At 38.0% G+C, this 27,733-nt stretch overlaps 1 protein-coding gene across 2 annotated transcripts in view; it reads right to left on the bottom strand.

Moving 5' to 3' along the window:
- The window catches only part of POLA1 (DNA polymerase alpha 1, catalytic subunit), a 310,112-nt gene that overhangs the window by 178,266 nt on the left and 104,113 nt on the right, over positions 1–27,733 (bottom strand). For both annotated transcript variants that reach the window (XM_036439656.2, XM_036439660.2), the window contains exons 27-31: positions 13,946–13,978; positions 13,088–13,180; positions 11,897–12,102; positions 10,018–10,150; positions 4,036–4,167 (exon numbers count right to left, since the gene is read on the bottom strand). In XM_036439656.2, coding sequence (XP_036295549.1) covers positions 4,036–4,167; positions 10,018–10,150; positions 11,897–12,102; positions 13,088–13,180; positions 13,946–13,978 — 597 coding nt within the window. The remainder of the gene's footprint in view (positions 1–4,035; positions 4,168–10,017; positions 10,151–11,896; positions 12,103–13,087; positions 13,181–13,945; positions 13,979–27,733) is intronic.

Raw genomic sequence — 27,733 nt, 5'->3', positions numbered from 1 at the left:
AACTGCATATATCATTGAGAAGCAAATAAGCAAGGGGAAAAGCTGGGAATGAAACCCACAGGGTAATCACTTATGTGCAAGATATAACAGGTAAGAGTAAAATTAATGACGTATCTGGTGGAGTTGGCCTAAAGCAAAATATTTGGCCCCTGGAACGAAAGGCATGCCATTTTGCACAGTTTATATGGTTCTTCCTCAAGGCAAGGAGGATGGTCAGAGAGCCTTTTAAGGAGATTTCTCTTTACTCTATAAAAAGAAAAGCTGTGAAATTCTATAGAATTGGCCCATACACAGTCCTGTGGGTGATGTCACCATCATCTGTGAATCAAAAAGTTCATCACTTTACTGGACCAACATCCAACAGCTCACTCCACTCCTCCTCTCATCCGCAACAACAGAATTTAATATTCAGACTAGTAAATTATAACTATTCACAGTGCTCAGCTGCTCTGCAAAACTGATTATAATGTGAATCCTATTCTTTCATTCCTGCTACAATCAGTCCCTTCTCAGCTCAGAGCCCAGCCCAAAGCAAAAGCAGCATTCCACGCCGCTGTCTTTACCAGAGACTGGAAGTGGGGGTCTTTTTCTCTGGCTGGGCTCCTGACGGAAACAAGCTGGGATATTTATCAACTAGGTTCTACCTATTCTAAGATATAATGAAATATCTGAAAAGGGAGCAAACCTCAGATCAAAAGACTTGCTTATATTTTTCAGGAGTTTATAACACAGTAAAAACAATTGGGCAAAATTAATCAACTTTAATTGTTGCCCTTTCAGAAGTTTGAATTTTTAGATGAGTAAAATTACACTGACGAAATGAGTATGCATATGAACCAGGAGGTCAGGGGTTGCGGGTTCGATCCCTAATGGGGGTGTGCAGGAGACAGCCCATCAATGATTCTCTCTCATTATGGATGTTTCTGTCTCTCTTCTTTTCCCTTCCTTTCAGAAATAAATACAAATATGTATTTTTTAAATGGCACTTGAGCCCTAGCTGGGTGCTCAATGGTTAGAGCACTGGACCATAGACTGAAGAATCCCAAATTCAATTCCGGTCAAGGGTACGTACATCAGTTGCAGTCTCCATCACTGGCCCTGGTCGGGGCACATGTAGGAGGCAACCAATCAATGTTTTTCTCTCTGACACTCCCCCCCCCCTTCCAATATCTCTAAAAAAAAAATCAATGAAAAATATCCTTGAGTATTAAAAAAAACCGGCGCTTGAGTTACTTTCTAATATACCATTAGAAGATGCTCTCATCAGCAGTTGAAAATGTCCAAGCATATTCTCAGTTGAAAAAGTTTTTATTTTAAATATTCACATAAAAATTAGTTTTAACAGTGACCCAAACACATTTCTTAATGTATTTTAAAAATCTGAGCTTAAACCTAACTAAATGCAAAAAGAATGGATAAATAACAGGTTTTGCCGTGTTGTATTAGAAAAATACTCAGGCTGTGACATAAGACCTAATTCATCTAGCAAGACCCCCATGGTATATGCAATAACATGCAGCATATACCTTTAAAATCAGATTAAGGAACAATGTTGGTCTTGGTTGAAGTACCCATGAACTTCACAAAGTACATGCTTCACAGAAACAACTGGGTACAGTCAATTCACTCAAAACTATGTAGTCATCTTTAGTAAAAAAGTAATGGGGAAAAATTTTAAACAGATGACAAGTGGTCCCCTGAAAGTATTAAAGTCATGCCTTATGGAAATGATGTCCACCGAAAGTTAAATAAGTAAGCATTTAAAACTTAAGCAATAAGTGAATGCTGATTTAAGATATCAGCAAATAATTCGTGTAGGTTTTACAAGACCACATACTACAACACAAATTAGATACCAGAAACATTACCCTGAACTCATCTAAAATTATAGTTTGAGTAAGTTATCAGTAGAACACTGTATTCTAAATGTAAATTTTAAACAAAAGAGAACCTGTTTAAGAGATAGGCTCTACTTGGAGGGCACTTCTGCTTAGAGCAATAAACAATTCTCTTAAAATGTATGATCATACATTTTCAAAAACATAGTCTAAAAATATGCTTGTGTAGTAAAGCACAGAAAGAATAATATGAGCTCTGAAAAGCAAAAGAGGTAGGCAGCTTTGATGAAAATGGGCATGTCCCAGTGCTAGGGGACAAAGGCAAAATAAAGGCCTCGAGCATTTCTTGGGATACAGTGAGAAGAATAAGTTAATAAAAAGAAAAATAAACTGTAGTTTCAACAAGCAAGTTAAGGTCCAGTACCAGTGGATAAGGGAAATGTTGAAAAGACAGCAAATTGTATTTATTGTAGTATGTTAGCATCAGCACTTGAGCTTTTCTGTATCAATAAGCCCTGAGAAGAAGAAATCATAAGACCTAAGAGTTACGTATTTTTTCATTGATTTTTAGAGAGAGGAAGGAAGAAGGATAGAGAGATAGAAACATCGATGAGAGAGAAACATCATCTACTGGCTGCCTCCTACATGCCCCCTATTGGGGATCGAACCTGGGCATGTGCCCTGACTGGGAATGGAACCAGTGACTTCTTGGTTCATAGGTTGGTGCTCAACCACTGAGCCATCCTGGCCGAGCAAGACCTACTATTTAGATATCAAAAAAAACATAACTTTGACTTTTAAATACATCGGTCATACTACCATACATCTCCATTCTGCTTTTAGCTAAAACATAACTGTGGCTGGGTTTCATTATTAGCTACTATTTAAAGTTATATGCTGCCATATTGCTCCTCTCATTAATAATCCAAGAGTTTTTCCATGTATGTGAAGACAATAATTTTAAAAAACTGGCCTATTTATCAAAATCTTTACTTGCATAATATGAAAATTGTTGTGGTTTTTTTATTCTTTGAGATGAGATTTGTCAGAGGCAATATGCAAAGCACATTAAGGGCTTGAGCGAGTCAGACATTTATGGAAATATTTTCCTGCAGGAATTGGTTTTCTGTAACAGTTCTTAATCAAGGGTAACCCTAGGAGGGAGACAGAATCCAGTCCATGTAGTTAAATCATGAGTTATGTACATCATCTACAGTACTGAGCAGATATTAGCAGATGACTTTTAAATTTTGAAAAGACTCTATGATTTAAAAACACATTGAGTATAGTTCGACAAAGATCAATGCTACTGCAATGAAGTTTAAGGCTTATTTATCTAAAACTTCTTACTGTCACAACACAATGCAATGATTAATTTAAAATTAAATTATGCCTTTTGGTAGATAGGCCAGATCATAATCATTTTAAAGAATCTGGATAGAGGCTATGACTGACTGACTTTTTTTTTTTTTTTTTTTACAGAGAGAAGGAATGAGACTTCTCCTTTGTTCCAACTGAAGTGTTTTCAAAGAAAAGAAGTGCTCTTCTGTCCTGTCCAATCTCCCCATCCCTAATTGTCAGAGACATGCTACTCTCAAAAAAAAAACAAAACAGCGATGTCAAGCTGTGCTCTATAAGGCCTAGAGGTTCCTCAGAGCTGCCTTGTGGAACTGGGAGAAGGAAAGAAAAGAAAAAAAAAGGGGGGGGGGAGGAAACTTTGATTTGTGTTTTCTCGATAAGGTATATTTTTAGGATATCTCATCTTTCTCCATATAATCATGCATTTCATATTTCTTTCAAGTAATTATTTGAACAAAGACTATGGAAAATGCATTTACTCTCTTATTCTACCAATATTCATAATGGAAACTGGTGGCAAAAGGAATGATACATGACTGCTGCTGGACATATGACCATACCTACATACATTTTCACTGAAGTTAACCGTAGTTGCTGTCATACACCTGTCTCACCAAATTAATTTCAGTGACCCAAAACACAAGTCTTTGTTTTACAAAAACTTTAATAAAATATGCCATATCCTGACTGATGTTTTTAAATGCTATAAAACCAATCAGACCAAACCATCTCTTGACAGCATCAATTATCTTAAAGTCTATTAAAGAAAAGACACTGTGGCCATCTGGCTTTTACTTTGTGTCATAAGTGGTATGAGTCTTAATTATGATATTTTTACCTGACAGATGACATACGACACAGTATCTCCAGCTTTCACCTTTCTGCCTCCTTGAGAATTTATCCAGAGAGCGACATGTACGTGAGGTAGGCTTTTTTTATCAGGGTAATCCTGAGGATCCTTTGTCAACGCCTAAAGGAGAAAAAGAAGAACCAAAATGCCCCAAACTTTAAAATAAAACCCTTATCACACAGCCATACACTAATGCACCTTTGCTAGAATCATACTAGCCACATAAACATAAAAATGACATTAAGATATATGTAGAAAACACTGTCACAGAATCTCTAGACATTCCATCCTCCTGCATTAAGTAAATAATGTAACCAGATGCAACCTTGACAAAAAAGAGAAATACAAGTTTATGGGCTATGACACATAATACTTACACATAAAAATTAAGACTATAAAGTCAATCTTAGAGAGTTTCTCCTAGTGTTTGCAATTCTCTCACTGAATTAACTGATCAGTTAGGACTGATGGATGATGGATAACAGCTACTCTGACTTACGGATGTGTTTCTCAAAAGCTTTTCTAGCCGAAATAAATCCCAAAGGTACCATAAATCACTGGATTTACTCCCACTGTCAACTTAAGCTTTACAAAGGCAGAATGATGAGTCTCTAACAGAAAGTAAGTGCCAGGAGAGCAGGAACACGTCAGCCTTACTCACAGCTGCATTCCCAATGCTCAGAAGGATACCTGATGTACGGTAGCAACCAAATGTTTGCAGGATAAATGATGTCACTCACTCTAAATTAATTCACTAAGTTCAAGCATAATGTCATGCACAGATCAAACAGCCAATCAAAGTATAACACTGACCAATAGAGTTTAATGTAAGAGAGCGTGCAAAGTTCATTGACATGTTGTCAGATTTCACATTATAAATAAACTTTTAAAAAATACTACTTAGAGAGTCTTGGTGTAGAAAAAAGAACATGCACAATTATCTGAAAAAGTTACTAAAATACACTGAGTGGCCAGATTATTATGATCTCTGAACACATAGTAATGTGGCCACTGTGTGTGTGTGTGTGTGTGTGTGTGTGTGTGTATTAGAGGCCTGGTGCATGAATTCGTGCATGGGTGGGGTCTGGCCAGCCTGACCAAGAGGAGGGGACAAGGGCAGTTGGCTGGCCTGCCTGCTGGTCACACTCCTGGTCGAGGGGACAATTTGCATATTAGCCTTTTATTATATAGGATATACACTGAGTAGCCAGATTATTATGCATTCAGAGACCATAATAATCTGGCCACTCAGTGTACATCTCCCTTTTCCAACCTACATATTTGTGGAAACTGGATTTTCTTCCTATACTCAACCTAAGCCACACAGATTAGATGCACAAGCACATGAGAATCCAGTTGTATTCTCCTAAACTGGACATTAAAAAGATCTGCAAAATTGGAAAAGGATGCCACTCCTCTGGCTAATTTGTTTATGTTTTAAAATAGTTATTTACAATGTTATTTTTGTAATCCCATGATGGGCTTATTGCTGTTAAACAAATTAATAAATGCTCTTAAAATTTCTCAGTTTTAATTTCTAGCACAGTAAATATCAACACAAGCCACATAAACCAAAGCTCTTAGACGTCTCGATTATTTTCAGAGTGTGAAGATGTCCCGAGGCTAGGAAATCTGGGAACTGTTACAGGAGAATAAAGCACGTCCTCAAACACGGCTGCACATACCCACATTATATACACTTTCCAAATCAAACGCTCAGGGTAGGAGAGTGCCTAGGAAACTCTCCAAGTATTTGAATCTCCTCAAACTTGAATTATGCGAAGTCTTGATTGACTCAGTTGGGTAATAGTGCATAGAAATCTTAATCAATATAACTCTACTTGAGAAAACCATTATCTTCTCCAATTGACTATACTTCAGTGCAATGTTAAGAAATTCTGAATTTCATCTGACATACTTCCCAATTATTAAATTGGGACTATTGGGGGGGTTTACAAGCTAGTTTTAGGTGCCTTGATTTTTTTTTTGGGGGGGGGGGAGAATCCTTTCTGGTGGTTTAGGCTGAAATTAGCCAGGACTATAAAAATCAGCTGTCAGAGATATAGAGACAGTAAAGCAACAAGCAGACTGTCAAATTACAGTGGGGAGGGGAGGAAGATCTGGGGGAGATAATAGATCAACCGAAGGACTTGTATACATGCATATAAGTACAACCAATGGACATAAAACTCTGGGGAGGGAGGGAATGTATGGGGGAGAGGGAGGGGGGCAAAAAAAATCAATAAAATATATTAAAAATAATAATAAAAAAATAAAAAATAAATATTTTTTAAAAATACATCTGGAAATGTTTTACAAATAGTAGATTATATAAACATCAGGGTATGTGTGAAATAAATTTGTCAGGAAGCTTAAAAAAAATCAGCTGTCAGATTTTGTGTTACTTTATGAAATATATTTAAGCTAAGATTGCAGTACTTCAGAAAATCAGTTGTTTATGGCAACTAGGGCTAAAATTTCTATAGTGGTAAATATCACCACTTCATCCCTGCACCCTAGGCTAACCTCCCATTTTCAACGCCTACCAGCATCATCTATAACTACTGAAATTTTATTATCTATATCTACATCTACATCTGTATCTATATCTTATCTATCCATCCTGTAGTAAGACCATCCACAATCAGTCACATACATAGACTCTTCCATTCCACTGCCTTTTCAAAGAGATAAAATGTAAAAGCCGAAATGCTTACAAGTTTTAAATAGTATTAATATTCAGACAAATGTTATTCAGGACAAATCATGCCTGACATATAAGCAGCTTACCGTAAACAGACATAGGAATAATTATGAAATAGAGAGAGCTTTCATTAGAATTTATTGTACTTACATTTGCAGAAATTATTTTTTATTGAATTTATTGGGGTGACATTGGTTAATAAAAGTATATAGGTTTCACATATACTATTCTACAATATATCATCTGAATATTGCACTGTGTTATGAAAAATAAGTATAAAAACAGAGGACAATAAATATCTTCAAGAGACCATTAACACCTTGAAAATATAAACCATGCTCATTCGCTTTTATAACCCAGAATCTAGTACTGTGCACATAAGAAGTACTCCATATTTGATGAATAATTAAATAAGCAAATGAGTTCTTTTATAGCTCATTTTAAGTGAAATGGAGGATATATAGATAGTAAGTCACAGTTTCAGTTCTGCCACAGGGAAAAAAAAAAAGTATGCACAGCCCCATCACACTAAGTAGGGACTGTTATCCTATATAATAAAAGCCCAATATACTAAGTGTCTGGTTATCCGTTCAACCTATCAAAGAGTAATATGCTAATGATATGCTAAGGTTGCTCAACAGCTTGCTATGACATGCACTGGTCATCAGGGGGCAGATAGTTGATCATTCAATCAGTCACTATGATGTGCACTGACCACCAGGGGGCAGATAGATGGCTGATGGACCAGTCGCTATGACGTGCACTGACCACCAGGGGGCAGACACTTCAACCTATAGGTTATCTTGCTGCTGGGGTCTGGCCGATCAGGACTGGGTGAGACGGGCGGGACACACACCTAGAACCCTCCCTCGGTCCCTGCCTAGCTGGCACCAATTGGGACTGGGCGAGATGAGCCAGACACACCTCAGGACCCTACCATGGTCCCTCCCTAGCTGACCAACCTCCTGCATTCCTCCCTGGCCCCAATCATGCACCAGTGGGGACCCTCAGCCTGGCCTGCGCCCTCTCGCAATGTGGGACCCCTCAGGGGATGTCAGAAAGCCGGTTTTGGCCCGATCCTGCAGGCCAGGCCGAGGGACCCCACTGGTGCACGAATTTGTACACCAGGCATCTAGTTAATAATAATAATAGGTCACTTTTAAGTTGATAATTATCAAAGCTGAATGATGGGTACATGGGGATTCATGATACTACTCTACTTCTGTATAAGTTTAAAATTTTCCATAATAAAAACTTTAAAATAACAAAACCGTAGATTGTTCATGAGAACACAGAGATTGCCAGTATGTCTATGACTCTAGGTTTCTTTGCACACTACTAATACTGTCTCATCATTCATATGAGATGACGGTGTGGGCCTACTATCCTAGAGGACATGTGCTCAGTGTTGTTTTGCCAATGATGTATTCATGTTTAGACTGAGCCTTTCAAACTCATGCAATCACACACTTCTAAGAAGATAGACAGTGTCAAGGATACAGTCTGTACAATAGATGCTAAAATTTATCAGAGGCAGATTGAAGTAATAACTCTTAATTCAAATTTTTGAGAGAGAGACAAAACAAAATCTAAAAAGTAATTTCTAGATGGCACAAGTGATTCCATGCCATTGCATCACTTAAAGTAAAGAGCTAGTGCTAAGGCACAATAATTCAATATTTTTATGTATAAATAAATGTCTTCTTTTGTGACTAAAGATATCACAGGTCAAAATATAATGAACAAGTGACTTACCTAAGACTAAATACAAATCATAAGGACATACATAGAAAATATGCATTCTCTCTGGAAATCAAAAAAATGTAAATGAAATCCAACAGTGAAATTTTTTTTAATATCCAATGTTTTATTTAAATATCACCAATGATTGCATCGCCAATGAAATATCATCAATACAAGCAAATCTGTGGTGAAATTGGCACATATTTTCTTATTATCAGTTGGTATCACCTTTTTGCAAAGCAATTTGACAAGAGCCATACAGATCTTCATATCTTTTGACTCAAATATTCCACTTCAAGGACTCTAAACTAAGAAAGTAATTGATCCAAAAGCAAAAAGGTAAATGGACAAAGATGTTTAATATAGTTATTTACAATAGCAAAAAAGTAAATTAAATAATCAAAGGAAAATTTTAAATAAATATGTATCAGTGAAATATAAGATTAACACACTGCTACACAAGATGGCTTTTAAAGTAATATAAAAATATGAAAAAAATTGCTTATGTTAAGTGAAAATAGATTTCAATATATTAATATTGTAATTGCTTCAATGTAAAAATGTTTTCAAGAGTAAAATGCAAAAATGCCAAGCATTACTGTTTTTCTTTTGATAGCATTTCTTTTTTTAAATACATTTTTTATTTTTAAATTAGTTTATAACCTATATTATTTTGTATTAGTTACATGTGTATAGCATAGTGGTTAGACAATCATATACTTTACAAAGCCAGGTGGGTACTGAAAATATTGGGACATTACTTTTAACATAAGGGAATTATAATTGAGCTTTAATTCTAAAATTTTCATTTAATATAATAATTATATTCCTTTTTATTAAAATTACATTTTATGAGTTTTGACAGCAAAATCTATTTATCACAAAACTAGTAAAATAGTATTTGCAAAATTAGCTTCTAAGTATGTAAGGGTACTTATTCTTTCTGAATGGAAAAAAAATCTGTAACCTAACATCTTGTAAATGAGGATTTTATTTTTTCAAACTAGGTAAGAAAAGAAGTATTCCCTATTTTCAACAACTAAGACTGCCCATAAAATGTAACTTATATCCGAGGAAAAAGCCTACATACAGTATCTCTAAGGATCACCTTCTGTGATGTTACATGCAAGCACGCACACACCTCCCCCTCCTCTCTCTCTCTCTCTCTCTCTCAGCTGACAGGCCTGACCCCAAACAACTATAACTTAGAAGGACTATGAAGAAGGCAGAACTCTCTAGTCCCTGAAACATCAACTATATCATTCCACAGAATCTCTAGGAAGAAGGCTTCCATGAATTAAAGTAAGCATGAAGAGAGAAGGCCCTACAAGCAGACATGGAGTTACCAGTGGCTGGAACAGGAAGTGTTATGCTAATGTTCAGTCTGTGAGACAGTTATTAAGCAGCTTTCATCACCAGCTAGAATTTATTTCAATTGCAAGGATGAGGTGGTTCTTCAACTATCTGAAGGAGGAGAAAAACACGTGGCAACAGCTGGGCTCAGCAATAAATGCTACATTTACCTTGTTAATTTCAAACTGGCTCACTGGGACACTGCCATTTAGCACATCTTCTCCAATTTCTATTAACCTCTTCTGAATATTTTCTACTATAGTGTCCCGGCTTTGATCAGAAAGAATCTGGCCAATGACAAAGCTGCAAAAAAAAAAACACACAAAAAAAGGACTGATTTTTTAAATATCATACTTCATTAATAAAGGAGAAAAAAAAAGGAAGATAGATGCCAATAGATTAACATGTGGACAAGAACTGTAATAAAAGCTAACATGAGGGTTAAAGTCTAAAAGGTCATTGCTATTTGTTTTTTAACATTGACTCTGCCAAAGGTTTCCCAACCTTGGAATGTCAGCTTTGCCCTTAGACATACAGATAATTTTTTATGCAGCATCTGATGCATCATACAAAATACAGACAGAAAAGGTATGTATTCCATTGAGTTTTTAAGCAATTACAAATTTCATAAGCAGTTATACTTTACTCATAAGTTAAAATGTCAGACGATAGTAGTATTTCACTTTCCTCATAAAGCATCAAGATGTTATCTCTGATATCAGGATATCGTCTCTGCCTAAGATCATTAGCTAAGTAAGAATATACAGCTCTCTATGTAAATTTAAAAAACACAAATTTTCAAACTTTTCTTTCTTCAGCTTCATTACATTGCTCAGTGTTCTTCTCTAACTTTACACTATCCCTTAAAAACATTGTGTTATTCCACCAGACTCCCACAAAAAAAAAAGAAAAAAAACAAAAACGAAAAGGAGTAAGGAAGCCAATATTTTATCCATTTCTGAGAAAAATGCAGAGCGAGGGTTTGACAGCTGCATTATAATTTGTCAGAAAAAGAACCCTGACAAAAACATTTGTATAGCTTTAATTACTAATACATTTCTAACTCAGAGAAATTTACTTCTATTATGATGCATCTTTTCTTGGAAAACACAAAGCCGAAGAGAACACTCTAATCGACAGTCTATACAAAGTACTTTCATCTTTGGTACATTTGGGGGCAATGAAGCATTTCAAACTACATTTCATAAAAGGCGAACAGTGACCTATACTTGGACGATCAACTTTGCCTAATCAAGAGTAGTTTGCAGAAGCAACAATTGCTCACAATCTCCTGACTTGAAAACAAGAGGAAGAATGGAAAACAAGTAAAATATGCTGATAGCCAGCAATGTTAAAATTAATTTAACATTTCGTTTTCAAGAAAGAAATTTCTTCTATTTTCAGAATTGCTCAGGATCAAAACATAAAGTACCTAACACTTCATTTTCCAAGTGGGTGTTTTGCAAATTAATATGATCCTAAAAAAATAAAAAAGGTCTTAATTCAATCTTTAGTCTCAGGTGCAAAGCCAGGAGGTCACACAATTATTTCTGAGGTACATAAGGTATTTGAGAACTAGCTCTTAAATTAACCTGAGGTTAGTAAGAATATTTGCACACAACTTATACTGATGGGAACAACGTCTCATTCCATGGTCCACTGTGAATTCCAGAACATTTTAAGCCATAAAATGGAGATTCCTTAACAATCATGTTCCTAAAAGGTTCTAGGATAATACAGACACTCTAATAGGAATATTAAAGCAAAACAATACAACATTAAACAAAACCAACCCTGTAAGGATCAAAATATGGAAGTTTACCCTCACCATGAGTAAAAACTCATGAGATGAATTCTACAGCAAGTGTGGCTTTTTAAAAATGTATCAAACTCCACTCCAAATAAGTAAGAGTTGTTAATATGTAATAACAATAAGAAAAAAGAAGCTGTGTGCTCGTGCTTGGCAGAATCACAAGCATTGTCCATGTCATTCATATCTGAATTTTTAAAAGGCAAACAACAAAATAAAAAAAACAAAGCAGAACTCACTTTCCAGTTTCTTTAGCAAGATCACACCAATCTCTTCTAACTATATCTAATCCTTTCAGCTCCTGTTTGGTGACATAATTCCCATCCGACGTTGGTTCTACAACCAGAGCAGCATATTTCTTTTTCTTTAACAGTAGCAGAGACTTGAAAATTCCATCAATGTCGATTTCAAGCAGCTTGTACAATTTATTCACTTCACTTTTCACCTGTGAAAATTTCAATCATTAATATTATATTCTCAAACATCTAGTAGAAAGAACATGAACATGCTATAAATTCCCAGGAGTTAATCTAAACAGAACTTGAAGTTACCTGATACTAGGTTGCATTTACTCAGCATATATGGAACATGATATTTTGTTGGATTCGATGCAGAACACTTAAAAAAAAAAAAAAAAAAAGCACAGGGACAGAACTGGGTCATCCTAAAAATTATAAAAATTATGACATATTCTTTTTAAAATCTAAAAATCTAAATGCATATGTACTTACCTTCAAACTACTGAATTAGTTAAGAGATTACACAGTCCAGAAGTAAGTAAAACTTGAACTATTGAAATAATGTCTATAATCTTGCTTAAATATAAGCAAATAAATGTATGCTGAACAAATAAATGAATAGTAACCTGCTCTTTATTGATAGGGACACGGTACAGACCATCAACTCTAGGGAAAATACATAGTTTTTCAAGGTCCAATATGAGTTCAATATGCTAGCTTACTCTCAAGTGAAGACTATAGCTCAAATTTCATACATTTCATAAAAGACAGATAGGAAGGTGTAAGTTTGTAAAATAATACCTTATTATGTATGTATATGTATGTAGGTAGGTACTTATTCCTATCAAATAGTGTATGAAAAGCATCTGAACACTACTAGAGACATTTCTCCTTATGAATGACACTGTGATAAGTACTAACTTGATGACATCTTAAAGTTATCACACTTAGACTGTTCTCAGAGCCAAACCATATCTACCATTTAAGGGGAAAAAAATTTTCTTTTAATTTTATCCTCAAAATAAACAATTGGATAAGAGGCTAAGAAAAATAAAAGGATGAAGAACTGAAGGCACTAAGTTTATTGTTTCCAGAAGCACACAATGTACATACACATGAATTTATAAAGTTCCAAGTTAAAAACAATTCACAAAAATAGATAAAATAGGTAATCTTTTCAAATTATCTCACCTTGTTTCCCAATTTAAATACTTCTTCCAGATTGGTGCTATTGGTGTTTATCATTATTGAATCTGTATCTCCATAAATAACTTCAAGATTCATCTAATGAAAAGCAAGAATTATAAAAATTAACAACTAAAACATGGTGACCATTATGCATAATGAAACTAGAGATTTTCCATATTACAGAAATCACACATTCCAAGGATTTTTCCAAAGGTTATATTTACTCTTACCCATATTGTGAGGGTTATACAAATGAAGATTAAGCCCCAATATATCAGAAAAGTGAACACTGCCACATTAAAACATCTCCTTAATTTTCTTAAAACTGATATTACAATGGCAGGGGAAGTGTCCAGTTTCAATGGAAACAAAATGCGTAACTGAATAATACAAAGGAGGATAAGAGACTAGGAAAGGGGGACTATATTTACTCACTGTACCACAAGCTTAGTGGTCATGGCGATTTATGGAACAGAAACATAATAGGATTTTAAAATTCAGAGGCACAAATCCATATTAAATTCTTAACAGTTTCAAACAGTATTTAGTGGAACACGAAGAGTGCCAAAAAAAATCAATCATAGCAAACAACACTAGAGCACATACGGTACAAGGCCAGGAAGTAAACTCTAATTAGCACTGTTACTAATTTGCTTGAAACACTCACATATAGGCTTCAAGCAGCGGCTAGATCATATCAGTGTTAGTAAAAAGAAAAAAGCTATAATCCATTAGGAGGGATTATAAATGTAAACCAGACATCCTAAGAAGCCATTTCCAGTCTGTTTGGGTTGCAATTTTCCTTGAATACAAAAATGTCACTAAGTATGATGTTTAAGAGATGAAAATGCTCAGCATTACCTTCTGGACCATCTCTTTCGTATGCATCAAAATCTAAATGAAACAGAAAGTCAACATTAATGCATTACATAATTGCAAAAACATAAAATATAAACACATACATAAGTAGCCCGATGATGTTATTTCCATACATTTTTAAAGCTCTTGGTCATTTTCTAACTATAATTCTCAAAATAACAATTTCAACGTAATCTAAAAATAAATTTGCTTCTATGTTGATTCTTAGAGATATGTAAAAAGATCTGTTGTAGAGATCAATGTAAACTCTATGAAAGCAGATCTATGTAACGATCTCTCTTTAATAAACATGCATAATAAAAATACAGTAAGTCTGCTGAAACCGGTTTGGCTCAATGGATAGAGCGTCGGCTTGGGGATTGAAGGGTCCCGGGTTCGATTCCGGTCAAGGGCATATGCCTTGGTTGCGGGCATATCCCCAGTTGGGGGGGGGGGTGCAAGAGGCAGCTGATCGATGACTCTCTCTCATCGATGTTTCTAACTATCTCTCTCCCTTCCTTTCTGTACAAAATCAATAAAATATATATTTTTTTAAATACAGTAAGTCCTCACTTAACATCATAGGCTCCTGGGAACTACAACTTTGGGTGAAATGACATACAGTAGGTCCTCGGGTTATGTTGGAGATCTGTTCCCACAGTGTGATTTTTCACTGTAAGTCAGAATCCATCTACATAAGCACCTACGTCACTCACATGGATCATACACAGCGGTAATGAAGTGAAACAGTAAAAACAATTTAAAAGAAAGATAACAATTCCTGACCTTTAGTTGTGGTAAATAAATAATAAAAAACAAAAAGCACATATGTACATATGTTGAAATGACAGAACTTTTTTTTATATAAATAAATAAGAGATGATGACATAACCCGAGGACTGCCTGTATAAGGAAACCAATTTTCCCATAGGCTAATTAACGTAAACAAGAGTTAAGTTCCTATGGTCACAAAAATATCACCAAACTTTTAAATAAACACCCAAACACTTCTAACAGTAAACATTGAAATAAAGATGAGCTACACATACAATTAAGGAAGATGAATAAAAACAAAAAAATCCTTTTCTGCCGAAACCAGTTTGGCTCAGTGGATAGAGCGTCGGCCTGCGGGACTGAAAGGTCCCAGGTTCGATTCCCGTCAAGGGCATGTACATTGGTTGCGGGCACATCCCCAGTGAGGGGTGTGCAGGAGGCAGCTGGTTTATGTTTCTAGCTCTCTATCCCTCTCCCTTCCTCTCTGTAAAAAAAAAAAAAAAATCAATAAAAAAAATATATTGATATATATTTTTTAAAATTCTTTTCCACGGGCCTATTCCAGCTTAGGGTCACCAGTGGCCAGAGACTATCCTGGCAGCTCAGGGCACAAGGTGGGCACTCACCCTGGACAGGACGTCTTTCCATCGCAGGGTGTGCTCACACCCACACCCACACCCACACCCACACTCACTCAGACTGGGACAATGTATAGATGCCAATTCACCAAATATGCACATCTATGGGATGTGGGAGGAAACTGGACCAAAACCCACACAGACATGGGAAAAACATGCAAACGCCACACAGACAGTGGCCCCAACTGGGAAGATGTTTTTCACATCAATGTTATAATGAAATGACAAAATGACATTATTCAAGAACTGGCTGTCTCCCTTTATAATATAATAGTTTGCAAAAAGGCAAACTATTCTCATTGCTAATATTTAAATAGAACTGCGTGGCTGAAAAAAAATCATGACAGAGGATTTCAAATCTGCCAATTCTTACTCATAGTATTCAGAAACTTTAAAAAGTAAAAGCAAAGTATATATAAAACACATTAATAGATTTGAATTTCTTCTCTACACTAAATTTCTTGAAGGCAGAAAGCAGATCTTTATAGGCTGGGAAGCTAGCATAGTGCCTCGTACACAAGTGGAGTTCAATACACATTCAGTGAATGAAGACAATCATATAGGTAATATCTGTAGAAAGGTCTGTCCCAAGACCTGTATAGCTATAAGATTAGACACATCTAATTTATAATATGGATATATACCAAAACAGATATAAATTATCAGGGGTCAGATCAGAAGTAATACAAATTTAATAAATTTTGCTTGGGGTGCTGGGTGCAGGATGCAGTGTCCAGATGATGTTTTATTGAGTTGTACACTTGAAATCTGTCTAGTTTTTGTGAATCAATGTCACTCCAATAAATTAAAAAATAAAGAAAACATATCATGCCATGTGAAAAAAAAAGTAATATAACATAATGAGCACTCAGAATGTGTGTATGGCGGGGGGCACATACTCTACTACAAGCATCTCATGTATTTCCTCAAGTTATTCTTCCAAGTCCCCAAGAAGTAACCACCATTAATATCCCCATTTGTTAGATGCATAATAATAATGATAATAATTTGTTCCAGTAAGTAGCAAAGCAAGGATAAGAACCCAGGTACCCTGACTCCAGAATATGGGGCCTTAGTCACTCCAGGCTATTTTCTCTTTACTACCGCCCATTTTTTCAAAGCATCAGTTTAAACCAGAAGTCACTTTTCCAATGAGCCAAATAGACTTACTTCACTTCTATTTTTCTATCCACAATAGTTCTGTCAACTAAGCTCAAACCTCATGTAATTTCTCTTTCTTGTCCTTCATATTACAGAGCCCTATAAATCCTGATCTTAGAATATCTTTTATTTACCCATTACTTTCCATTTCCATTGCATCCCCCCCCTCCATTATTGTCTCCCAATTATGTTCATTCATTGTCCTACTAGTAGCCTGGTTCACTAAAATCATGCACGGGGTGTGAAGGGGTGACCCTCAGCCCAGCCTGCACCCTCTCCAGTCTGGGACGCTTCAGGGGATGTCCGACTGTCAGTTTAGGCCCAATCCCACAGGGACTCGTGGTTCCTAACTGCTCACTTGCCTGCCTGCCTAATCACCCATAATACTCTGCCTGCCAGCCTGCTCACCCTCAACTGCCCCCCTCTGCTGGCCTTCTCACCCCAACTGCCCCCCCCCCCCACCTGACAGCCTGATCACCCACAACTGACCCCCTGCTCTGGCCTGCTCGCTCCCAAATGCCCTCCCTGCCAGCCTACTCACCCCAAATGCCCCCCCATCAGCCTGCTTGCTCTCTACTGCCCTCCCCCGGCCTGATCACCACCAACTGCCCACCCCTCCTGACCTGATTGCCCCTAACCTTCTCTGCCTCGGCCCTGCCACCATGGCTTTGTCCAAAAGACATCCTGAAGGTCTCCCTATCTAATTACCATATTACCTTTTTATTAGTATAGATGTCTTAGGGAAGGAAGCCCTTCCCCTCCCCTGGGGGTAGTGATAATACTGATTAGGCTAACCAGTGGTTTTAATAATGACTACAGTGGAATCATCTGGGAATCTTTTTTTTCAAAATCAAACAAACACCATAACTGGTGCCAATAAGGTTTCTAAATAGCTCTCAAGATGATTCTTATGTTGCAAGTGGGGTTAAGGACCACTGGCCCAAGATAATCATGGTAATGCCATTCTGGAAACAGTTTTTAGTCCATTCCCAACTAGACCGCAAGCTCCGAGTGGTCAGAGGACATGTTTGTGCCAGGCTTCACATGTAACAGGCATGTAAGAATGTTTGCTAGCTGGGCCAGTGTGACTCAGTGGTTGAGTATCAACCTATAAACCAGAAGGTCACAGTTCAATAGAGCCCAGGTTGCAGGCTTGATCCCCACTAGGGTGGGTGCAGGAGGTGGCCAACCACTGATTCTCATCATTATTTCTATTCCTCTCTCCCTATTCCTTCCTCTCTCTGAAATCAATAAAAACATTTTTTTTAAAAAGATTGCTAGTTGATTGGTAGGTCTCACAGTAATCCCAATTACTTTTCTACTAGACATTAAAATTCACTTAACTCAGAAAAAAACATTCACTTTCCTCCACTCCATCTTCATTTTTTATTTTTTTATTTTTTAAAAATATATTTTATTGATTTTTTTACAGAGAGGAAGGGAGAGAGATAGAGAGCTAGAAACGTCGATGAGAGAGAAACATCGACCAGCTGCCTCTTGCACAGCCCCCATTGGGGATGTGCCCGCAACCAATGTACATGCCCTTGACCGGAATCGAACCCGGGACCTTTCAGTCCGCGGGCCGACGCTCTACCCACTGAGCCAAACCGGTTTCGACGTGTTTCTTCACTAAGCAGCTCTACCCCAGTGTCCTATCCACTCCAAGTGCTAATGAGCAGGATCACCACAAAGCTGCCCTCAATTCAAACTGCTCACTGGGGAAGGCCCAGCTGTTGGGAAGCCAGTGGACTACCAACATCTCAAGATCTAGCAGAGGGCCCACTACACGGTAGCTATTACTGGATATTTGTTGAGTGCCAAATCTATAATTCTAAGGGGAAGGCGGTATTATAAACCCCATTTTAAAGAGGAGGAAAATCAGGCTCTGCAATTTTGCCCGAAGTAATAGAGCAAGTCAAGAACTTGATCTCCTAGCTGGATCTCACGTTCCATTTTCTTTTCACTGTGTCTCGTTGCCTTGTTAAAAGGCCTACACCACATAAATTTTCTGGAAGGCAACAATAAAAGACATGCATTACAGATATTTTCCCCATTAAGGAAATGCATTTTACAAAAAAAGCCACAGGTATTCAGAAAGGTCTACTAGACGCAAGGTAGTGTGACTGCAAGATGACCGCTCATAAGTTCACTTTAAAGTGACAAGCCTAATATTAAAGTGACCCATTCTGACAGAAAATCATTTTGTGAGTGCTAACAGCTAGAAAACAGGGCTACAAAGGGTTGCTAAATTCATTAATAAGGCAGTCTGCAGTTATCTGATTTCACAGCAACACCTGCATATTTATCTACTCATTACCAATTGGATGATGGAATTTTTCAAGCACATTTCAAAAATCTGCCAACTTCAAGTGCAAAAAAATAAACTTTGTGGTTAATTTTTCCCTTAACAAAGTACAGCTGTTGAGAATAATTGTTCAAGATCTTACCCTGTAATGTCAACTGCAGCAGAACAAAGAGTATTTAATTAGCAAATCTATCCAGTAATTCAACACCTATTATATAAAATGCCTTCGTGATTTTATTCAGGATAATTTGCTAAGAGGGTTATTACTGACATTCAGATGGAATTTAAAATTCCTACGCAAGTCGAGTCATAATAGCAGTAATGATCTCCCCAATCAGGAGATTCGGTGTCACACAAGGCTCTCTTGCAATGCAGCAGTCGATTTCCTGACTTCTTAATTCTTGGGCTCAGCTCAGTGAGAGCCCTTCATGCCGATATTTCAGTCAGCAATACATCTTTAATGGGACTCTATTAAAATAACTAGAACAAAAATGACTTTTTTTTTGGTTAAAAAGAATGACAGCACTGCCATCATATCAATCATCGCAGGCTTTGCAGAACAGCGCCGTTAAGGGAAAAGAGGAGGGGGGAACAGGAAAGGAGCAGGGGCCGGGAAAGCAATAATTAAAATAATACGGAAAGGTGTTTTAACCCCAACTTGAGGCTCTGAAGGCTGGGGAAGGGTGATGGGGACTAAAAAGGAAATGGAAATATATTTCACAAAAAGGTATTCTCGAGAAAATAATTTTTGTCAGGAATACACCCACAACGCAGTTTACTAAGCAGGGAGCATGTTTTGTTTTCTGGATTAACTGCAGTGACCTAAGAACAACTCCCACAGAGGTGTATATTTACAGGGTCCCCTAACAAGACCAGGAGAAAGCTGAGGTTTCATTTTTTGTTAGGACAGAAAGTGGTGTCTTGTAATGCATTCAAAGGTTATAAAATGTTTCTAGGTGCTATTACGGACGAAAACAGTATTTATTAATACTAACTGAGAGAGAGAAAACACTAACTTGCCACAGTTAAAAAAAGTTTCAAGCTCCTATTCCAAAAGCACATGCCTATTATAGTGATGGCTACCATTAAGAAACCCACTTCGGTATACGATGCAGCTAAACACAACAGAAATCCTACTGGCTAAGCATGATGGGTAAGGTCAAACCTGCACAAATAATGTCTGAATAGAATGACAACTGAAATCTCTATGGCTTTAGAGTTCTTCTGTTACTGATGACAAAATTAGAAACAAACTGGAAAGTTTTTTTTATAATACATTAGCATAATAGGGGTAGCAAATGAATGGTTTTGAAGGATAGGGAAGAGAGACGTATTAGAAATATAAATATTATGATTTTTGGTAATCCAACCATTATCTAAGCTTTCCCTTCTCCCAATTTCAGCAGTTTCCAAGCAGGACTCAGTGCTACTCACTTCTCCCACCTGGCTAACATTTATTTCATCCTCATTATATTAGACTAGTGGCCAGGTGCATGAAATTTGTATATGGGGGGAGGGGTGCCCCCAGCCCGGCCTGCACCCTCTCCAATCTGGGACCCCTCGGGGGATGTCTTACTGCTGGTTGTGGGATCAGGCCTAAACCAGCAGTTGGATATTCCTCTTGCAATACAGGACTGCTGGCTCCTAACTGTTCACCTGCCTGCCTGCCTGCCTGATTGTCCCTAACCACTCTGCATGTTTGCCTGCTCGCCCCCAACTGCCCCCCCTGCTGGCCTGCTTGCCCACAACTGCCCACCCCACTGGCCTGATCACCCCCAACTGCCCTCCCCTCCTGGCCTGATCACCCTTAACTGCCTCTGACTCGGCCCACCACCTTGGTTTTGTCTGGAAGGATGTCCGGTCTAATTAGCATATTGCCCTTTTATTAGTATAGATTACCTTTTCCCTATATTCCTGAAGTGTCTGTCTTCTGTATGAGATGCTCAAGGAGCAGGGCTATGGATTTAATGAGCACCCTACTTTCTCTCTCCACCCCTTTAAAATTCCCATGACACAGAGTACCTTACTGCCCTTAAACCTTACTTTTCCCTCCTTTCAATTTGGGGTTTTATACTACCCACCACCTAGTACCCCAAACTAGGTGGGAATACAAAAAACTTTACACTGAAAACATGCTTCGTAAAGATAAAACACTATACAAATGTAAGTTTAAAAATAAGTCAGGGGTCTGAAAGCTGAGTACTGCCAGTTACTAGCTAAGTGATTTGCGAACAAGCTGGCTTCCCTCTCTAGTCTTAGCATCCTCATTTATAAAATGAAGAGGATGAGATTCCTCCCAGATCCAAAAATCTGAGAACCCAAGTTGAACGTCTAGAAATATCTCTCCTTTATATCTGGTTGTTTTGCATTTCAACCACATTCATCTCTTTAATATTAGGCAAAGGGGGCACTAATATGTCCAACGCAGATAATTAGCACTACAAGAACATATTTCCATATTCAGATTGCTTTTGAGGACTATGTGGTTGCAAAGTAACTAGAAAGATGTAAGTGCTCACAAATTTTCTGCATACATCTTTATGCATTTAGTATAAAGTGGCTAAGTGTATTTTCAGTACATAAAAACATCTAACACCTTCTGTTGAGTTTTTCCCCCGGCCCCCACCCAGGAAAATATATACACATCTGCATATACAGGGTGTCCCCAAAAATATATACACACTTTAACAGCGAAAGCTCAATTTTGAAAATGAAATTTTTTTTATGTATGTATTTATGTATGTATGTATTTTTGTTAATCCTCACCCGAGGATATCCCCTCCCTTTTTTTGAGAGAGAGTGGAAGGGAAGGGGAAGAGACAGAGAAAGAGCATCTATGTGACACACATCGACTGGTTGCCTCCTGCATGCGCCCCGAATAGGTCTGGGGCTCGAGCCTGCAACTGAGGTATGTGCCCTTGATCAGAATCAAACTCAATACCCATCAGTCTGCAGGCCAATGCTCTAACCACTGAGCCAAACCAGCTAGGGCTGAAAATGAAATGTATTTTTAAAAGCACTGCCTTTATAATTCTTCAAAGTGTGTGTATACATTTTGGTGGGGGGGTACACTCTATATATATCAGGGTTTCTCAACATCAACACAATTAACGTTTCAGGTCAGATAATTCTTTGTCATGAGAGGCTGTTCCTGGCCTCTACCTGCTAGATGCCAGTAGCATGCATGTGGGTACAGATGTGCACAGATATACACACTCTCCAGTTGTGACAACCGAAATTGTCCTCAGATATTGTCACAAATGTTTCGTGGAGGGGAAACTGCCCCTGGTTGAGAATCAGTGATATTACAATGATGACTCAACATTTTCTCTCTCCGGGCCCATACTCAATGATCTGTCCCATAAGCATTCATTCTAACTCCCCCCCTCCCCATCACCTCCAAAATTGAAAACAGCTACTAACATGACAAATGGCCTTTCCAAAAGCCTTAAAACAAAGGGCTGGCCGAAACCGGTTTGGCTCAGTGGTAGAGCGTCCGTCTGCGGACTGAAGGGTCCCAGGTTCAATTCCGGTCAAGGGCATATACATTGGTTGCGGGCACATCCCCGGTAGGGGGTGTGCAAGAGGCAGCTGGTCGATGTTTCTCTCTCATCGACGTTTCTAGCTCTCTATCCCTCTCTCCTCCTCTCTGTAAAAAATCAATAAAATATATTTTAAAAAAACAAAAAATAAATAAAACAAAACAAAGGGCTGGTTTTCAGTCTGATCCAATGAGCTAACAAGTCTCACTGTAGCTTTCCAGTGTGGCGTCACCCCCACCCCCACCACCAATATGCTATCCCACTTCCGGGCCCTCACCGCTCTTAGCCTAGCACCTGTCTCCGGCAATACTGCCTCCCAAGCCATTCTTCACACTTTCCCAGCGTTCTTTCTAAAACGTACTCTTTGAAATGCAATTCAACCCCCTTAGTTTGACCCAAGATCTGGTTGAGGCCCACCTCATCTTCTAATGCTTCCCACATTCATTCTCTAATCCAGCCTTCCTGAAAGGTTTTGACTTCATTGAACAAGCCATCCTCTTTTCTTGCTTCTGTACTTCTGTACTTTCCACACACTGCTTCCCCCCAGGGGCTAAAAGTGTGGGTTCGGAAGTTAGGCTGTGTGACTGTTAATTTTACCTACCAGCTTGGCTAGGCCATGATATACAGATAGGTGGTCAAACACCAGCCTACATCTATGTATTTATGTATGTATGTATTTTTAGAGAGAGTGGAAGGGAAGGTATTTTTTTTTTAAATATAAGATTGGCATTTACATCAGTAGACTTTGCGCAAAAAAGATTATCCGCCACACTGTGGGTAGGCCTCATCCAATCAGTTGAAGGCCTTGAGAGAAAAAGACTGAGATTGCAGACTGACTTTGGGCTCAAGCTGAGATGTCAACTCATATCCCATATGATTGGGTCACCAGGCTGTCAATCTGCCCAGCAGATTTCAACTTTCCAGTACCCACAATCACATGAGCCAATTCCTTAAGATTTCTCTCCCTCCCTTCACACACACACACACACACACACACACACACACTCTCTCTCTCTCTCTCTCTCTCTCTCTCTCTCTCTCTCTCTCTCTCTCTCTCTCTTGGTTCTGTTTCTATGGAGAACCCCAACTATGACAGGCTGCCTGAGTTCAAAGCCTAAAAGTATTGCTCATCCACCACGTAACACCGGGCATGCAATACAATCACCATAATAGCTGCAGCTTCCTTACAATAGGGCTATTGTGAGCACTAAATACAAGCACATATGTAAATACTTCTACTACATAAGAGTTCAGTAAATGTTAGGTATTATTATTAGCTAACATCTCATTTCACAAGGAACTTCATACCATCAAAAAAGCCTCTCCGGCCTCCTTGACCCAATATTACTAAAAGTATGTTAGTCCACTGCCCCAAAGGACTGTGTATACTGCAGCACACCAGTCTATTATAAAAGGTAAGATTGAGCCGAAACTGGTTTGGCTCAATGGATGGAGCGTTGGCCTGCGGACTGAAGGGTCCCAGGTTCGATTCCAGTCAAGGGCATGTACCTTGGTTGCGGGCACATCCCCAGTAGAGGGTGTGCAAGAGGCAGCTGATCAGTGTTTCTCTCTCATCGATGATTCTGACTCTTTATCTCTCTCTCTTCCTCTCTGTAAAAAATCAATTAAAAAATTATATACATTTTATATATATATATATATATATATATATATATATATATATATATATATATATATATCTCGTATTTTTCGGACCATAAGACGCTCCGGACCATAAGACGCACCAGTTTTTAGAGAAGGGAAATGAAGAAAAAAAGATTCTGAATGAAACAAATAGTGTCCTAAAATATTTTATGTGCATTAAAACCCAACATCACAGTCATAAACACATGTAATCAACCCTGTAAAGTAAACAGCAGCATTTAGAACCATTTTAGAGCCGGGCAAGCACACAGAGACCACACAGAGCCGGGCAAGTAAAAAAACTTTTTTTAAAAAATATATGTGTATGCTATATTTGGACCATAAGATGCAGGGACTTTTTCCCCCCACTTCTGGGGGGGAAAAAGTGCGTCTTATGGTCCAAAAAATACGAGATATATATATATATATATATATATATATATATATATATATATATATATATATATATATATAAAAAGTAAGATAGAGAGACTACAAGCGAATAATAAGCAAAGATCGCGTCTTAGCCATTAAGCCTAATAGAATGTCTGACACATATAGTGGTAATTAAAAAAGTATTTCTTTATTAGGCTCTAGTAAAAGTAGGCAAACCCCAAGTGGTCCGGTTTGAGAAGAGCAAAGCCGAGCATTGATAAGCGCATCCCCAGAACAGCAAGACCCTAAAGCTGGTTACAGAATGTGGCAATTAAACCCACACACTGTACGCATTTAAATGCTATCTCTTTCCATGCGAGAAATGGAGTGAATCGGTTTTAATCCCACTTTCGAACACAACGCGTGCTAAATAAACAAATGTTCACTCAAGAGAAATGAATTTCTACCCCGATGATAAAGACCCGTTAATTATAAACTTGACTAAAAGTGTACCTCTCCCATACAACTCTTGATTCCAGATAAACTGATTTTGTTTTAAATCCTTTATTTACAACCCAGACCTTCTGGTAGCTCATGTGTAAAGAATATAAAACACGTTGAACAAACAAAGCTTTCTGAAAGGTTTCTCCTCCCCAACAGACACATTTAATGAAATTTATGAGTCTCTTTCAATTACTGCCCCACAATTTGACAAGGCTCTAATTTTCATCTACAAACTTCAAATACCATAAAACTATGGCTCTGAACATGTGAAAGGAAACGTGGACTTCTTTGTCTTCTAATTTCTTGCCCTGAAATATTTATTCATCTGGTGGGTTTTTTTAAATCCACTTTACATTTTTACTTTGAAAAAAAAAACACAAACAACCAAAACTGGTTTCATCTTTAAAGAAATCTTCCTTGCACAACATTCTTACTCCTCTTCTCCCACCTCCAATTTAGAAACTCGCATCTCACACGTTTCACTTGAACTTACATGCGTTATTGCCGCACTTGGGATTATGTCTGACATAGTACCTGGAGAGCTTGTAGATTGGCTTGAAAACGCACTTGAGCCAAATATACTCACTGACACAAAAGTTCAAGTAGGAGCCTGTGCTCTTAAATATTAAATTCCCAGAAAGAAAGAAAAAATCCCTGACACCAAGATGAAAACTAGAGCAGAAGATATTAACCCAAGGTCAAGAAATATGAAAATCCCTCCAACTCTAAGGAATACCATGCATTTTTCTAGGAAGAAGATTCACATATTTTTACAAATTTAAAGTTTTTATGAGTTGAAATATTAGTAGCAGTGCAGATGCTCCACTTAGCCATCAAAATAGTGCTTAAGAATTCTTTGAATTCTCGTGACATCCATGAGACTGGAAACATCCCTGCCCAAAGGTCTTTGCTTCTTGCTTTGGCTTCTGGTGTCTGGCCCCTAAGGTGTATTTTCCCTCATGGAAAAGCATGTACAAGTCAAAAGGCTCGAAGATTTGGTTCCGACTCCTAGGATAACTCTGCTGGGGGGCTAATGAAGACATGGCTAAAGTATGTCCGTGCTTTAGTGAACATCAGTGCTCGGGCAAGTTTCACACAACCTGATTAAAATTGACTCAAAGTGTCTTACTTCAGTAATCACTTAGACAGAATGAATTTTACATTAGTGGGATCAAGCATGCACCGGGCCTCAGTGGAAATGAAAAGGGCTTATAGTAATAGGATTTATAAATCCACCCATTAGGTTAATGGCTAAATGATTTACATGTAACATTCTCCCCCACTCCACCTTCCTTCACCCTTTAACTCAGTAAAAACTATGCTTGGCATTTTCCACTGCAGTGCCTTACGCTAAGGAAATAGCCTTGCTATTTTGGGACATTCTAATTTCTAATAATGGCTTGGGTAGCTACCATTAACTCTTTCAGAGCACAAATAATTGACTAATAAATTGAAGTAGTCTATGCAGCTAAAAGTGCTTAGTTGATCATAACTGTCTATTGGAGAAGAAGGCGTCAGGCTGGCTAGGCTCAGATAATGAAGCTGAGCAATTCCAAAGCACTGCAATCAAGATAATACAACTAAAAAGAGCATTAGCATTTTCTAGAATTCTGCAACATTTTCTTTGCAACTGAGGTCATCTAACTAGAAAAGTTGGAGTTTTTGTCATTACTAAGCTCCTGGCCTGAAGCTCAACCCTAGAAGACAACTCACTGGTGGGTCTGAAGGACTGCCTGGAGTTGGATGCTGATGGAAGCATTTTTGATTTCTGGAAAGTTCTGATTTAGGACTGGTGATAAGGTAGTCAGGGTGATATTCATCATTACCCTCAGCTCTGAGGGAGTTCCAAAGAGGGAGAACTTTTTAAGCCCAACACCTCAGGGGCAATTCTTTGCTAAGTAACAGGGCTAAATACTAAAGTCTGTTCTAGAATGACCATACTGTCTTCATGAACTCCTACGGCAACTTTATTTCTTATAAAAGTGTTCTGGCCCGGCCGGCATGGCTCAGTGGTTGAGCGTCGACCTCTGAGCCAGGAGGTCACAGTTCGATTCCCAGTTGGGGCACATCAGCCCAGATGGTCCCCAGTGTGGGGCGTGCACGAGATAGCTAATCAACGATTCTCTCTAGTCGCTGATATTTATATCTCTTCCTCTCCTTTCCTCTCTGAAATCAATAAAAATATATTTTAAAAATATATTAAAAAATATATAATGGTATCCCTTGACACCCTTTTTATTAGAAGTTCAGAAAACACATTCTGTAAGCTAGCTAGGTATGATTAAAATATAGAGGGTTCCCAATTTTAAAAAAAAAATCTTCAGAAAGATGGTCTTGTTTTAGGGGAATGCAATTGTGTTCACCTGTCCAGATGCATGTGTGGTAGACACGTGTTCAGGCATGCCTCCAGAATGCCTCTCCATGTTTAAGGATCAATCAAATAATGTATTCCCATTTATCAATCACTTCTCCTGTCTCATCATCTACTGGGAAGAATCCAGAGAAATTTCAAAAGAAACAGATAAGATGCCAAATCAAGGAAAGTCATTTAGGATGTAGGTGCAGAACATGGGGAAGACAAACAAAACAGAGGCCCCTGAGGTAGGAGTTACAGTTCATTGAAGCAAACTGTACATGGGGGAAGTGAGCTACAGGAAATAACAGAAAAAGGTGGGTAGCGGAAGAGTGTGAAGATCCAAAGGACAGAGGGAAACTCTCAATGGCAATTAAAGAAAATTAAGTTTAAAAAAAAAATAAGTTTTGCACTGAGAAGGAAATAAAAAGCATGGCTGAGATGAGAGGCCCTGTAAACCACCGGAAGGACTTTAACCCGGGGAGTGCCCATCAG

The sequence above is a fragment of the Pipistrellus kuhlii genome, unplaced genomic scaffold, assembly GCF_014108245.1.
Source record: "Pipistrellus kuhlii isolate mPipKuh1 unplaced genomic scaffold, mPipKuh1.p scaffold_m20_p_16, whole genome shotgun sequence".
Taxonomy (NCBI): domain Eukaryota; kingdom Metazoa; phylum Chordata; class Mammalia; order Chiroptera; family Vespertilionidae; genus Pipistrellus; species Pipistrellus kuhlii.
The sequence above is the reverse complement of the archived record's forward strand: the minus strand, read 5'-3'. Positions and strand labels throughout refer to the sequence as shown.